We start from the raw sequence: 12,802 nt of genomic DNA on the forward strand, positions 1-12,802 counted from the left end.
TAAAATCTTTTTTAAAAAATTTTAAAATTTGGGACGCCTGGGTGGCTCAGTTGGTTAAGCAGCTGCCTTCGGCTCGGGTCATGATCCTAGCGTCCTGGGATCGAGTCCCACGTCGGGCTCCTTGCTTGGCGGGGAGCCTGCCTCTCCCTCTGCCTCTGCCTGCCATTCTGTCTGCCTGTGCTCGCTCTCCCCCCACCATGATAAATAAATAAAATCTTTAATAAAAAAAAAATTTTTAATTCAAAAAAAATTTTTTTAAATGCAAAAAATATGACCAGTAATCTCAGTGTCAAAGAAAATCTGTAAGACAATCATCTGTTGGATGCACTGAGGGTTTTAAGAGGTGTCAATGGGGGACACCTGGGTGACTCAATCGGTAAATGGCTGCCTTCAGCTCAGGTCGTGGTCCTGGAATCCAGCCCCACATCGGGATCCTTGCTCATCGAGGAGCCTGCTTCTCTCTGCTTCTGCCTGCCACTCTACCTGCTTCTGCTCTCTCTCCGACAAAGAAATAAATATTTAAAATAAAACAAAAATAGAGGGGTCAATGGGTTAGTAATATCTACATTTTTGTTTTCAACTACACTGTTTACCAACCAGGGTCCACTGTATTGAGTGTTCTTGTGTATATAACTAACAAAATCATCTTGCCATCTGAGCACTAAGAAGAACGCAATAAGGGCAAAAATCAGTGAAAGATTTGTCTAACTTTTCTAATATAAATTTTAAAATGCTTTCTTAAAAGTATATCTCAAGAAGTTCTGAAATTTCTCTTCAGTTCAAATTTAACATCAATTTAAGAGAATTCTCCAGCTAAGACTGATAATAAATTCTTAAACATTTAACATTATCCATTTATTTTCCAATAAAACTTTAATTAACTTGGGCGCCTGGGTGGCTCAGTGGGTTAAAGCCTCTGCCTTCCACTCAGGTCATGATCTCAGGCTCAGGGTCCAGGGATCCTGCCCCGCATCGGGCTCTCTGCTTCCCTTCCTCTCTCTCTGCCTGCCTGCCTGCCTATTTGTGATCTCTGTCTGTCAAATAAAGAAAATCTTATAAAAACACAAATTCAAAAGCCTTCAAAATCTTTTCTATAAAACCAACCAATCAGGAAGGAACTTAAGGCACTGCTTTTTCACGGTCACCTTTCCTGATTCTGAATAAGTGATTAAGTTCATTCCCAATCCCTTAAATTTCTTCACAAAGAAATAAAAAGTAAACTATTCTTCCCTATGAAACCATAACATAAGGGTTCTGTTTAAAAAAAAAAAAAAAGTATCATGGTTACCAGCTAAGGGCCCATAGATCTTCTTACGAGACTAAAAATCTATGAACAAAATCAGGGTATATGAACCGCCCCAAAATTGTTACCTAAATGAAAATGGCTCTGGACACTATTGTTCCTATGTTACTAATCTGTTAGATGGTTGACAGCTTTATTCAGTTTCTTGTTAACATTATTCTCTCAATCACCCTATTCACCAGAAATTCCTTTATATAGTACATTACAGTAAAGCTAAATTACGACTAAAATTCAGCAACTGGTCCACGAAATACGAAACTGGTTTTAATTTAAAATTTTATCTTTTATTTTATTTAAATTTAAATACATATTTCAACCTATACTCCTGGTAGCAGGTGGAAACAAATACACATCCATAATTACCAAAGATATACAACGAGTTGCTACAAGCATAAATGTCTTAAAAATTTGTACAAATATTGCATTCTATTCCATATATATGCGTAAGTATTTGTTCCAACTTTTAAAAGTATGATTTACCCCCGAATTCCTGAAGTGTTAAATAATACTCCAGAAACACTGCCATGTTTATCTTGTGGCTTTTCGCACCTACTCCAACACTGCCATACACTTGACCTAGGAGTAGGAGGGCCCCAAAGCTGAGCCTCTAGAATATATGTGTTATGAATTAATAATCCATCTTAAGAGTCAACTTCAAAGTACTGTTGATTTCTCAAGAATCAAGCTCTTTAGAAAAACACTGTAATTTCAAATAGATCATCCAAAGGTTAAAAATAAGTCTCTGATGTACAGCTTTCCCCAAAGTATTTCTGGATGATTTACAGGAGCATTAACTGATTTCAGCCTGAATTACACAGGTTCTACATGGGGGAGGAGCTTAACATACAAATTAAGAACAGCTCTTAAATGTGGTCTTTTGGAAGGGAAATTGATTTTGTATCAAATGTTTTCAGTCCCACTAAAATATAAAAATATCTAACTACCACCCATAAACCTAAGGAAAAACCTTTGTTCTCCTAAGCCAAGCAATGTTAATTATGTACCTTAAGATAATGGTTCTCATATGTGGGTCCTCTGAGCTATGCTTAAATAGATCTTTAGGAATCCCCTGTTAAAAACTGTTAACTTCTAAAAATAAAAATTCCTGGGATGCCTGGGTGGCTCAGTCGGTTAAGCTAATGCCTTTGGTTCAGGTCATGATCCCAGCGTCCTGGGATGGAGTCCCGCATCGGGCTCCTTGCTCAGCAGGGAGTCTGCTTCTCTCTCTACCCCTCCCCAACGCTCATGATCTCTATCTCTCTCCCACCTAAATTAAATAAAATCTTAAAAAAAAAAAAAATTCCTGGGCTCCAATATCTGAGGATCTGAATCTGTGAATGGGAGTGGAACCTAAATTTTTTTTTTCCTGAGAGTTCGGGAGAGAGGAATTTTTTATATGGTAATTTGGAAAACTCTCCAAGATGTATTGTCAAACATAAAAAAGCAAGAGGCAGGGCACCTGGGTGGCTCAGTCAGTTAAGTGTCTAGCTTCAGCTCTGGTCATGATCCCAGGGTCCTGGGATTGAGCCCCACATCGAGCTCCCTGCTCAGTGGGAAGTCTGCTTCTCTCTCTACCCCTCCCCACTGCTCATGATCTCTCTCCCACATAAATTAAATAAAATCTTAAAAAAAAAAAAAAAAAAAAAAAGCAAGAAGCAAATAGTGTGTGTGTGTAACGTGTGTGTATAGATAGATAAATAAATGGATAGATATATACACATAGATAGATGCTGCTATACATCTGCATTAAAAGAAAATTGGGGGTTCCTGGGTAGCACAGTCCTTAAGCATCTGCCTTCAGCTCAGGTCATGATCCCAGAGTCCCGGACTTGAGCCTCACATTGGGCTCCCTACTCTGCCGGACGTCTGCTTCTCCCTCCCCACTCCCCCTTTCTCGCTGTATCGTCAAATAAACTTTTTTTTTTTTAATATTTTCTTTATTTATTTGACAGAGATCACAAGTAGGCAGAGAGGCAAGCAGAGAGAGAGGAAGGGAAGCAGGCTCCCTGCTGAGCAGATAGGCAGATGTGGGGCTCGATCCCAGGACCCTGGGATCATGACCTGAGCCGAAGGTAGAGGTTTTAACCTACTGAGCCACCCAGGTGCCCCTAAATAAATAAAATCTTGGAAAGAAAAAAAGTAAAACAGTGGATGAAAGTGTACTTAGGGGCAGCCTGGGTGGCTCAGTAAGTTAAGCATCCAACTCTTAATTTCAGCTCAGGTTGTGATCTGAGGGTCATATAATCAAGCGCTGTGTGAGATTCTGCACTGGGTGTGGAACCTACTTAGGATTCTCTCTCCCTCTGCCCCTCCCTCCCGGCTCACCTGCTCACATTCGTGCATGCTCTCCATCTTTCTTTATGAGGGAGACAAAAAACACACACACACATACTTACAGCAGCTTGTAATGTACATTAAAAACTATCTGAAAGGATAAAGAAACCAACCTGTTTTGTTTCCCTCCTTTGTAAGGGAATAGTAACAATGGTTATGTGGAAATATGAGCAAAATCTTTCACTGTATGTATACCTTTTTAACTACTGAATCATACAAATTAGTATGTATTTATTGGAATACGCATTTCCTTTTTAAATAAAGGTCTTTTTGAAAAATCTTCACAGATGAATTTGATACTCAGCCAGATATGAAAAGTACTGTCACAGGAAAATAAGGTATCACATTTACAGAAGTGTGCCAACATCTTTACTCTAAAACACAGTCACGTACATACCATTTTCCTAAAGTTACCAGTATAATGACAAAAGTACAGTTAAAAATAACAGTATCCACAAACTTACCTGGAGGTACAGGTGGAGGAAAACCAGGAAACTGTGGGGGTGGGATCCCTGGTGGAAGCGCTGGGATTCCCATAGGAGGGCGATTCAAATGAGGGGGGAAAGACATTCTTACTGCAGCGGTCTAAAGAAAAAAATCATGACAAATCATTTTATTTGAAAACTTTGCAATTTGATATGCCTGGTTTGTTGGCCTTCATTTTTAGAGTATCTGCAAAATTCTAAAGTTTTCTTACCCAGAGGAGTTGGCAAAGACCCTCTTTTCTCTGTCTGTCCATTGAGAATTTTTTAAAACTTAGATCTTTTCTAAAATAAGTTCCCAAAATGTACACGATCTAAATTCAGGATAGACTCCTACAATCATATGGGAATACATATAAAGGAAGAAAAAAATTTTGAGGTTCAGTTAATATCCAAAAACTAAATACCAAACATCAATGATTTTTTTTTTTTTTAAACCAAACTCAGAATCCAGGAAAATTATCTAACAGTTTTTTGCTTTAAATGTTCTGAGGCATTCATTTTTGTTACATACATCAGCACCTTGAAAATTAAATGTACAAAGTTACACAGTATCTGTTGATTCAGTGTTGGCCAGTTCCTCAAGGACAAATGAATGTCTCAGTGAACTATAAACCTGAGAGAGAAGAAACCTCCTGAAAGAAGGTCACATACTAATCTGTACTAACCACTCAGATATAGAGAGAACATACAAATTGTGACAGTAAGAAAAATGTCCTAGTTTGTGGTAAACTTAAAAGCAAACCTCTTAACCATTCTTGAATGATATTCAATGAATGAATGGAATTCAAGAATCAGAAGCTAACTTTCTTTTTTAGAAGCTAATTTTTTTTAATACACGAATACAGTGAACTGTTTTATTTGGTTTGTGATATTACTACTCAAAATAAATTTAATTTTGTCCTTTAAACAAATATTTTAAGACTCCCTTACCACCAAATTTTATAGTTTCATCAACATACCTGAGTGTCCAAAACTATTAGAAAAAGTAAAAAAAAAAACTACATTAGGATGTCCTGGGAAGATTCCATGCACCAACTTTAAAAAGGAGCCAAAATAAGTGATCTCATACCAGTGATGGCACTAAATAGCAGTGATTTGATCAACAGGAGATATATCTGTCAGACACTAGGAAAAACTCCCCCCATACTCTTTGTAACTGAAGGAGTCTAGAGTTGTTTGAAGCTTTTAAAGAACATCTGTCTCTACTATTTTTTGTGTTTCATACATTGATTTACTCACCCTTCAGAAGAGAGAAGATAAAAAGTGCATGTCTTCCACTTCCTCGCCCCCTAATCCCAACAGTTTGGTATATATCGTTGTATTCTTCTAAATACCTTTCTATACACAAACTAATATATAATTATTTGTGTTTTTCTGCAAACAATATAATCATACTATATTGTTAGGTGCATTTCTCCCTCAATTATCATTAACATCTCTTCGTATCAGTTCATTAACTTCTATTCCAATCTTTATAATGCAGTAAATTACTATAATACAGGCATACAATAATTATTTATTCAATATGGATGGTTGATTCAACATTTTGCCTCTTATAATGCTAAACATTCTTGGACATATAAACCTATGCACTGTGCAAGAAATTCTATTGTTAGTACTACATGTATCTACACTTTACCTCCAAGTCGTCCTCCAAAGCTAGTGTACAAATCTGTATCCCCACCACCAATGTATGGGAATGCCCTTTGCTCAGATCCCCACCATTGCCAGAATCAATCAGTGTTTAAATTATAACAACCTAACAGGTTAAAAAAAAAAAAAAAAATGCTCACGTCGATGAACATTTCCTTAATCACTACGGAGATTGAGTATCTTTTTACCTGTTTATTAGACATTTCTTTAAAATGGTCTTAGAAAAGCATGTCCTTCAGACTCAGAGCTGTTCTTCCTCAGTGTTCTTTTGACTTAATTAGTTAGGATAATACAATAGTCTGTAAAATCTAAACTTCAATTTCAGAAAACACAGTACACTTAAAATACAAAGAAAGCTTTACAAATAAAATAAATTCCTAGGATTTCATACACTTAGAAAATAAGTTATTGCAAATACTTTAAAATATTAAGTATCAGCATAAATTAAAAAGGAAAAATGCATAAATTAAAAAGGAAAAATGCAAATAATTAATGACTGTAGAAGTGTTGAATTTTTAAATAATCTTTTTATAAAACTTTTTGCCCAAAAACAAAAACAAATATTCTATATAAAAGGGGCAGGAGTGTATCTCCTTTTAACAGAGGGCTACTGTCCTACTTACAGAAACTCTTCTATTATCATTATAATACTCTATCTCAGCACTTTCTTAGGAGGGCAGTTGATATTAATACCTGTTGAATAAATAAATGAATGAATGAATCAGTAAACCGATTTATTAAGAAGCTCCCATGTGCCAATACTATGCTAGCAATGACCCAGTGCCTAGCCTCAAAATGTTTACAAAGATTGGAGCATGAATTCATCTCCAGAATCATTTATTGTCAAATATTAGCTGTAAGTATTATTTTTTAAGACCTATACTCTTGGTGTTTAAATTCTATTTCATGACTTTTAAATGTATAATTCATTCTGTACAAATTAACCAGATTATGTCTTAGTTTATGCCAATGTATCCATTCCACTCACTTCTAATTTTTGTGTTCTATGGCCCTTTCATTTAGCACCATTCACAACTTGCTTATTCACAGGCGAGCTTCAAAAAGTGAAGGTATTCTTAGTAAGATAATGGTCCCTCCAGTAGCCAGAAAACTACAATTCTGGTGATCACTGATAAATATTAATGTTCATTTTAAGCATCCTAAAATGAGAGTATCAATACTTTTTACAAAATGAACTTCTGTTTTCACATGTGAAAATGAGAATAAACTTTTATAACCAAAAGCAAAGTTTATCAGTTTTTATCTACGGTTGATAAACGGTAATACTCTCACTACAAATTATACAGAGATTCAAAGTTGGTAAGTACTTTGCAGAATAAAGTAGGGAAAAGACTAGGAACTACTACAATATGGTGGTCAGGCCTCACCAAGACAGTAGGCAAATTGAACAAAAAAGACTCCAAAGGGGCCTAGGCAGAAGCACAGTGAACAGCAAATACAAAGAGCCTGAGGTGGGCATGGAGTGTTTATGGGAGGAAAGCAAGGCCAAGAGCTGGAACAGAGTACTTCTGAGGAACGTCAAAGATAAATGCCAACCAAGGATTACTTGGGGGAGGGGATTCAGAGACTACAGTACTTTGTAGGCCACTGTAAAGGTTTTGATTTTTACTATGAATGAGATGGAAAACATCTGAAAGACTTCTGACCTGACTCAGTTTAACAGTGTCACTGGCCACTGTGTTAAGACTGGAAAACAAGGGTAGAAGCAGGAGACCACTGCCAGTAACAGTCCAGAGAGGGTGGCCTGAAATAGGTGGAAGTGGCTAAAGTGTTAGATCCTGGATGCAGTACTTTGAAGGTAGCCAACTGCTGCGGAGGGGTCATGTGTGAGGTTTAAGAAAAGAAATGCAAAGGTTATTCTATTAGCACTGAAATGACTTAAATAACTTTAAAAATACTTGTATTTTTTCACTTTGGAGTTGATTTCACTTTTAGAACGCTCAAAGCATTTTTACCCAGTAGGCATGAAACCTTTTGGCCCAAAGTAACAAAAACAAGCACCTATGATGCAAGTGCTCCTTATCTCTAGCGTGGCAGTGGTCATACAGGTTTATTATGCATTTGTCAAAATTAACTGAAATTACAATGGTTAAAATGGGTTCATTATATTGCATGCAAATTTTATCTCAATAAATCTAGTCTCCTCCATCTAAAAAAACTTAAAAAAAAAAACCTTGCAAATAAGATTTATCTTTATCACTCAAAATATGCATGCATTCTGCATTTCTTCTTTTTTTTTCTTCTTTACACTTTTAAAATCACTCTTTTTTTCCTACACTGCTTACTGCTTACAACCATTCCTCCATTGCAAATTTATCCCAACAGAAAACAAATTATTTCACCAGGAATAGATACAGTGGCTAACCCCATCACAACACTGTGCCAAATTTCAAATGGTAAGAGGTAAATGAACCAACAGATTCTCCTTAGTAAATGAGTATGCAACTCATTCACTCACTCAACAAATATCTATCTCCAATTTTATGTCAGGTTCTATGTATTGGTTTTATTAGCTCTGAAAGAACAAATTTAGGATATTATATAGTTACACAGCCAGCCAGCTCAATGGCTCTACACTGAATATAAATGATCATGACTATAGAATGCATTGTACACTTGTTTACAGCCTGCAGGGTACAATGGCCTCACATACCTGCCCCAGCCTAAGCAAAACAAACCCTTCAAAACATCATTTCTCAAACTGAATTTCTACAGAAGTCAAGTCTTCAGGAAGTATTCCTAAGAAAAAGTGTTCCATGTCTCAAGAATGGAAAATGCTTGATCAACAAAAAATTTCTTCTGCAGGAAAACTTTTCAGAGATATGAAAATGAGTCAAGTCTCCAAAAAGGGAACTGATCTTTTTCTGAGATTTGCACTTAGCTGTTTTACCAATTTCAATGATTAAAAAGCAATACTACCTACAGAGAAAAATTAGTGATAGACTGGAGCTGAGGTGGGAACAAGGAGTGGCATGCAACAAGGAAGAGAGGAATCCTTTTTGGGGTAACAGATGCACAACTCGAAACATTTACCAAAAAAAATCATCAAATTACATGTTACAAAGAGTGTATTTTGTGTGTTAACTACACCTTAATAAAGTTGCTTTAAAAAGGGGGGGGGGGCGCACCTGGGTGGCTCAGTGGATTAAGCCTCTGCCTTCAGCTCAGGTCATGATCTCAGGGTCCTGGCATCAGCTCCCTGCTCAGCAGGGAGCCTGCTTCCCCACCCCACCTCTCTGCCTGCCTCTCCAGCCTACGTGTGATCTCTGTCAAACAAATAAATAAAATCATTTAAAAAAAAGAAAAGAAAAGCAATACCAACTCAGGGCAATTTCAGGCTAAATCCAATTAAGACTTGTAGATCAGACAATATTGAATCAGTATTAATTTCCTAATTTTGTTCACTCTACTGTTGTTAAAAATGAAAATGTCTTTATTCTAGGAAATATACCTGAAGTGTTTAAGGACTAAGGGACACCTCATCTGCAGCTTACTGGTAAAACACTTCAGAAGAAAACTATGAAGAAAAAGGAGAGGATAAAGCAAATCTGTGAAATGTTATCATTTGGGGAATCTGGGTAAAAGGTATTTGAGAATTCTTTCTACTGTTCTTGAAACTTTTTTGAAGTCTGAAATCATACTAGGTTTTAAAAAGTAGTATCAACAATTCTGGTGGTGAAAATACTGTTCTTTTCTGGAGTTTTAAAACTCAAAAAAAGGGTCAGAAAAAAGCTATTCAAAAACGTTAAGGGGGACTCAATCGAAACTTTTAGGAATGGCAGTGGTAGTTGTCAGAAAAGACTATCAAAATTAAAATACACAGAATGTTTTTGTAAGATACTGAATGACTCAATGACTACTTTTGCTTCCAAAGCTACAAAATAGTCAATATAATTTTTCTTTAAACCATACGTAAATGAGAGAACTATATAGCTAATCTGTGATCCAAAAAGTTACTTGAAAATTCTAAACTTGTAATAGGTCTGAAATTGTTACCAATGTTAGAATGAACTCATCCTATTTTAAAAACATATTTAAGGGGCACCTGGGTGGCTCAGTGGGTTAAAGCCTCTGCCTTCCGCTCAGGTCATGATCCCAGGATCCTGGGATCACGCTCCACATCCGGCTCTCTGCTCAGCAGGGAACCTACTTCCCTTCCTCTCTCTCTGCCTGCCTCTCTGCCTACTTGTGATCTGTCTGTCAAACAAATAAATAAAATCTTTAAAATATATATATATATATACACACATATATATTTAAAAGCCTTACCACAGTGGAATAAAAAGATACTAAACCATAAAATAAAAACACTTAACTCAAACTATTATTAATATAAAGTGCCTCTTTTTTAACATTGGAAAAATAAAAACACTTTCTTCCTAGAAGTAGTTTGGAACCATACCTAAATAAATAAATAAGGGGAAAACTACTCTGGGAATCCCAAATGGAAATCTGGTAACCCCGAGGAGATGATTTTTTTTAAAGTAGGCTCCACCAAGGGTGGAAAACAAGTTGAACTCACAACCCTGTGATCAAGACCTGAGCTGAGATCAAGAACTGGATGGCTCAGGGAACCTGAGTGGCTCAGTCGGATAAGCATCTGGCTTTTGATTTGGCTCAGGTCCTGATCTCAGGTCTTGAGACTCGGCCCCGAGGCGGGTTCCCTGCTCAGCAGAAGTCTCCCCAAGGAGTCTGCTTGAGAGTTTCTCTCTCTCATAAATAAATAAATCTTAAAAAAAAAATAAAAAAAGAGTTGGGACACAACTGACTGAGCCACCCAGGTGCCCCAAAAAGAGCAATTATTTAATGAAAATATTACCTAACATTTCAATTTATTTGTTTACAAAAGCCTTCGACATATGTTATCCCACGGAATCTCCCAAATTACTTGGCACAGATACATTATTCATTTACAGATGAAGATGCTACCCTGCCCAACGGAAAACAGTAAGTGGCCGGGGACTCCAAAGTCCCCACTATCCTGAAATTACCCATCCAAAGGCTGTTTTCACTGTATCACAATGCCTCTCTCCAGTAACAACATACCAAGAAGAAACTTCTCATTAAGGGTTAACTTTGATTTTATTTATAAAAACTTATTCAGAATACAGCAGAAGAAATGTTGAGTCCCCGCTTAGGCTCTTAAATAACAGTATCAGTTAACTTGGACTGAACACTATGTTACTTAGCCATTGCTCTAAGGATTTGGGGTATGTTTTTCTCAGTCCCCAAACACAATAACCGATGAAGCGGATACTACTCTAATCCTCAATTTACAGATGAAGAAAACCAAGACTTTAAGAAAAGTTAAGTTAATTAGAACTGCATACTATCTGTTTGAATCATGAGGAAGCAATGACCAACTGGATGCCTTTCAAGGCCTCTGAAGGTTTTTGGATATCCTCTAAAAATCAGAGTCCCCGAAACAACAAAAAAATTGTCTACTGCCAACTACCTAATTCAGGATACTTCATACTACAGCAGTCCGCGACTAGATTAGTCCAATCTCTACCCTCCTGTCGGTCGGCTCCACTCTGCCCGGTACCAAAATGGCTCTTCCATGGCCAAACAAATCCACATTACATAACTTCCAAAATAATCTTCATATTCCGAGATCTACTTCGAAAAACGTATTTAAAAAGTACGGAAGACCACAGAAGAGTAAGAAACAAGGAACACCTTTTAATGTGGCACTTGGTCACAGCCTAGAATGAATGGGGAATATAGTTCACTATATTAAAGCTGGAGGAGGAAGGGGGCAGGACCACCATCCTCATGACAATCTCGAGAGAGCCGGGGGGCTGCTAAAAAAGGTGGGCATTAGGGGAATTCGGGTTGGGGGAGTGAGGGAGTCCACTCGGTGGCGGGCTCTGGATGACGGAAGAGGAGAGGAAAGGAATCCGTTGGTGACCCGGCACCTCGCTAAAAAGGGTGGGTGCTCGAGGGCTCGTAAGCAGAGCCTGGGGCAAGAGTGTCCTAGGCCCGGAAAATCTACAGGAGGGCTCCGCAAGCTCGGGTTAGAAAGGGGCCTCAGAGAAGGGCTCCGAAGGGGCCGACGGATCATTTTGTGGCAAACGTGGAGCCCCGAATGGGCCAAGGCGATTCACTCTGGGGCGGACCGTGGAGGGGAAAAGGAAAAGTGGGCGACAATGCAAGGAGGAAAGCTCTGGCAGTAGGTCCGGCCTCCACCGGCTCCAGATGGGCCCACTGGTATTCCAGGCCTTAGAGAAGTGAAGAAACCCAAGCCTCGTGCCCGTCCCCTCCCCCACCCCAACCCCCCCTTTACCCCCCAAATCCCACCCCGGCCCTTTCGCAGCCTCCCCGGCTTCCCCTCCTCCCGCAACCGAGGTACCCGGTTTCCCGGTTCCCACACGCGTCCAGAGGCGTGAACTCACCCGCCGCTGAGGAAACGGTGCGGTCTTCGCGGTGTTCCGGGCTCCAGGTTACCAGCGGGCTCCACCGGTTCGAGGTCTCTGCGCGCCGCTCGCCGGGAGTCTGGTTCCGAAGCGCCTACTCGCACAGGCCGCAAACACAGCCGCGCTGCGCGGGGAGCTTCTGGAGGTCTTCCTCTTGCCCGGCGTGCACTGCGGCCGGGGAGAGTGAAGAGGCGGATCATAGAGAAGAACGCGTATAGATAGTCCTCTCTTTTGGCTCTGAATCACCACGCAGCGGCGCATAACCATAGAGAAGGAGCGCCTCGTGGGGGCTAGAAAGGCTCGAGCTGTAAATTACGACCCACCCTGCCATTTTTGATTGGAGCTGATTAAATCTTAAGACTACGAGACGCCATCTTGAGGTCAAGGTTCTGCTGCGCACGGCGCAAAGGCTGTTAGAAATGTCTTACCTTTTGTAGTGTGGGTCTCGGGGTTTACAGCCTTCCTCTGTGGCTCGTTGAGGGTCGGCGTCCTGCAGACCGGGCCTTACCCAACACCGCAGCGGAAACGGCGAGTGCTGACCTTTCCCTGGAAAACAGCTACCCTTGATACCAAGAACTAACCGGCAAAGG

At 39.2% G+C, this 12,802-nt stretch overlaps 1 protein-coding gene across 1 annotated transcript in view; it reads right to left on the reverse strand.

Annotated features, from left to right (window-relative positions):
• Positions 1 to 12,380, reverse strand: part of RBM25 (RNA binding motif protein 25) — a 57,200-nt gene extending 44,820 nt beyond the window's left edge. The window contains exons 1-2 of the mRNA XM_059373813.1: positions 12,192 to 12,380; positions 4,102 to 4,222 (exon numbers count right to left, since the gene is read on the reverse strand). Coding sequence (XP_059229796.1) covers positions 4,102 to 4,207 — 106 coding nt within the window. The 5' untranslated portion in view covers positions 4,208 to 4,222; positions 12,192 to 12,380. The remainder of the gene's footprint in view (positions 1 to 4,101; positions 4,223 to 12,191) is intronic.
• Between the last annotated feature and the right edge of the window lie 422 nt (positions 12,381 to 12,802).

The sequence above is a fragment of the Mustela nigripes genome, chromosome 13, assembly GCF_022355385.1.
Source record: "Mustela nigripes isolate SB6536 chromosome 13, MUSNIG.SB6536, whole genome shotgun sequence".
In the NCBI taxonomy this organism is placed as follows: domain Eukaryota; kingdom Metazoa; phylum Chordata; class Mammalia; order Carnivora; family Mustelidae; genus Mustela; species Mustela nigripes.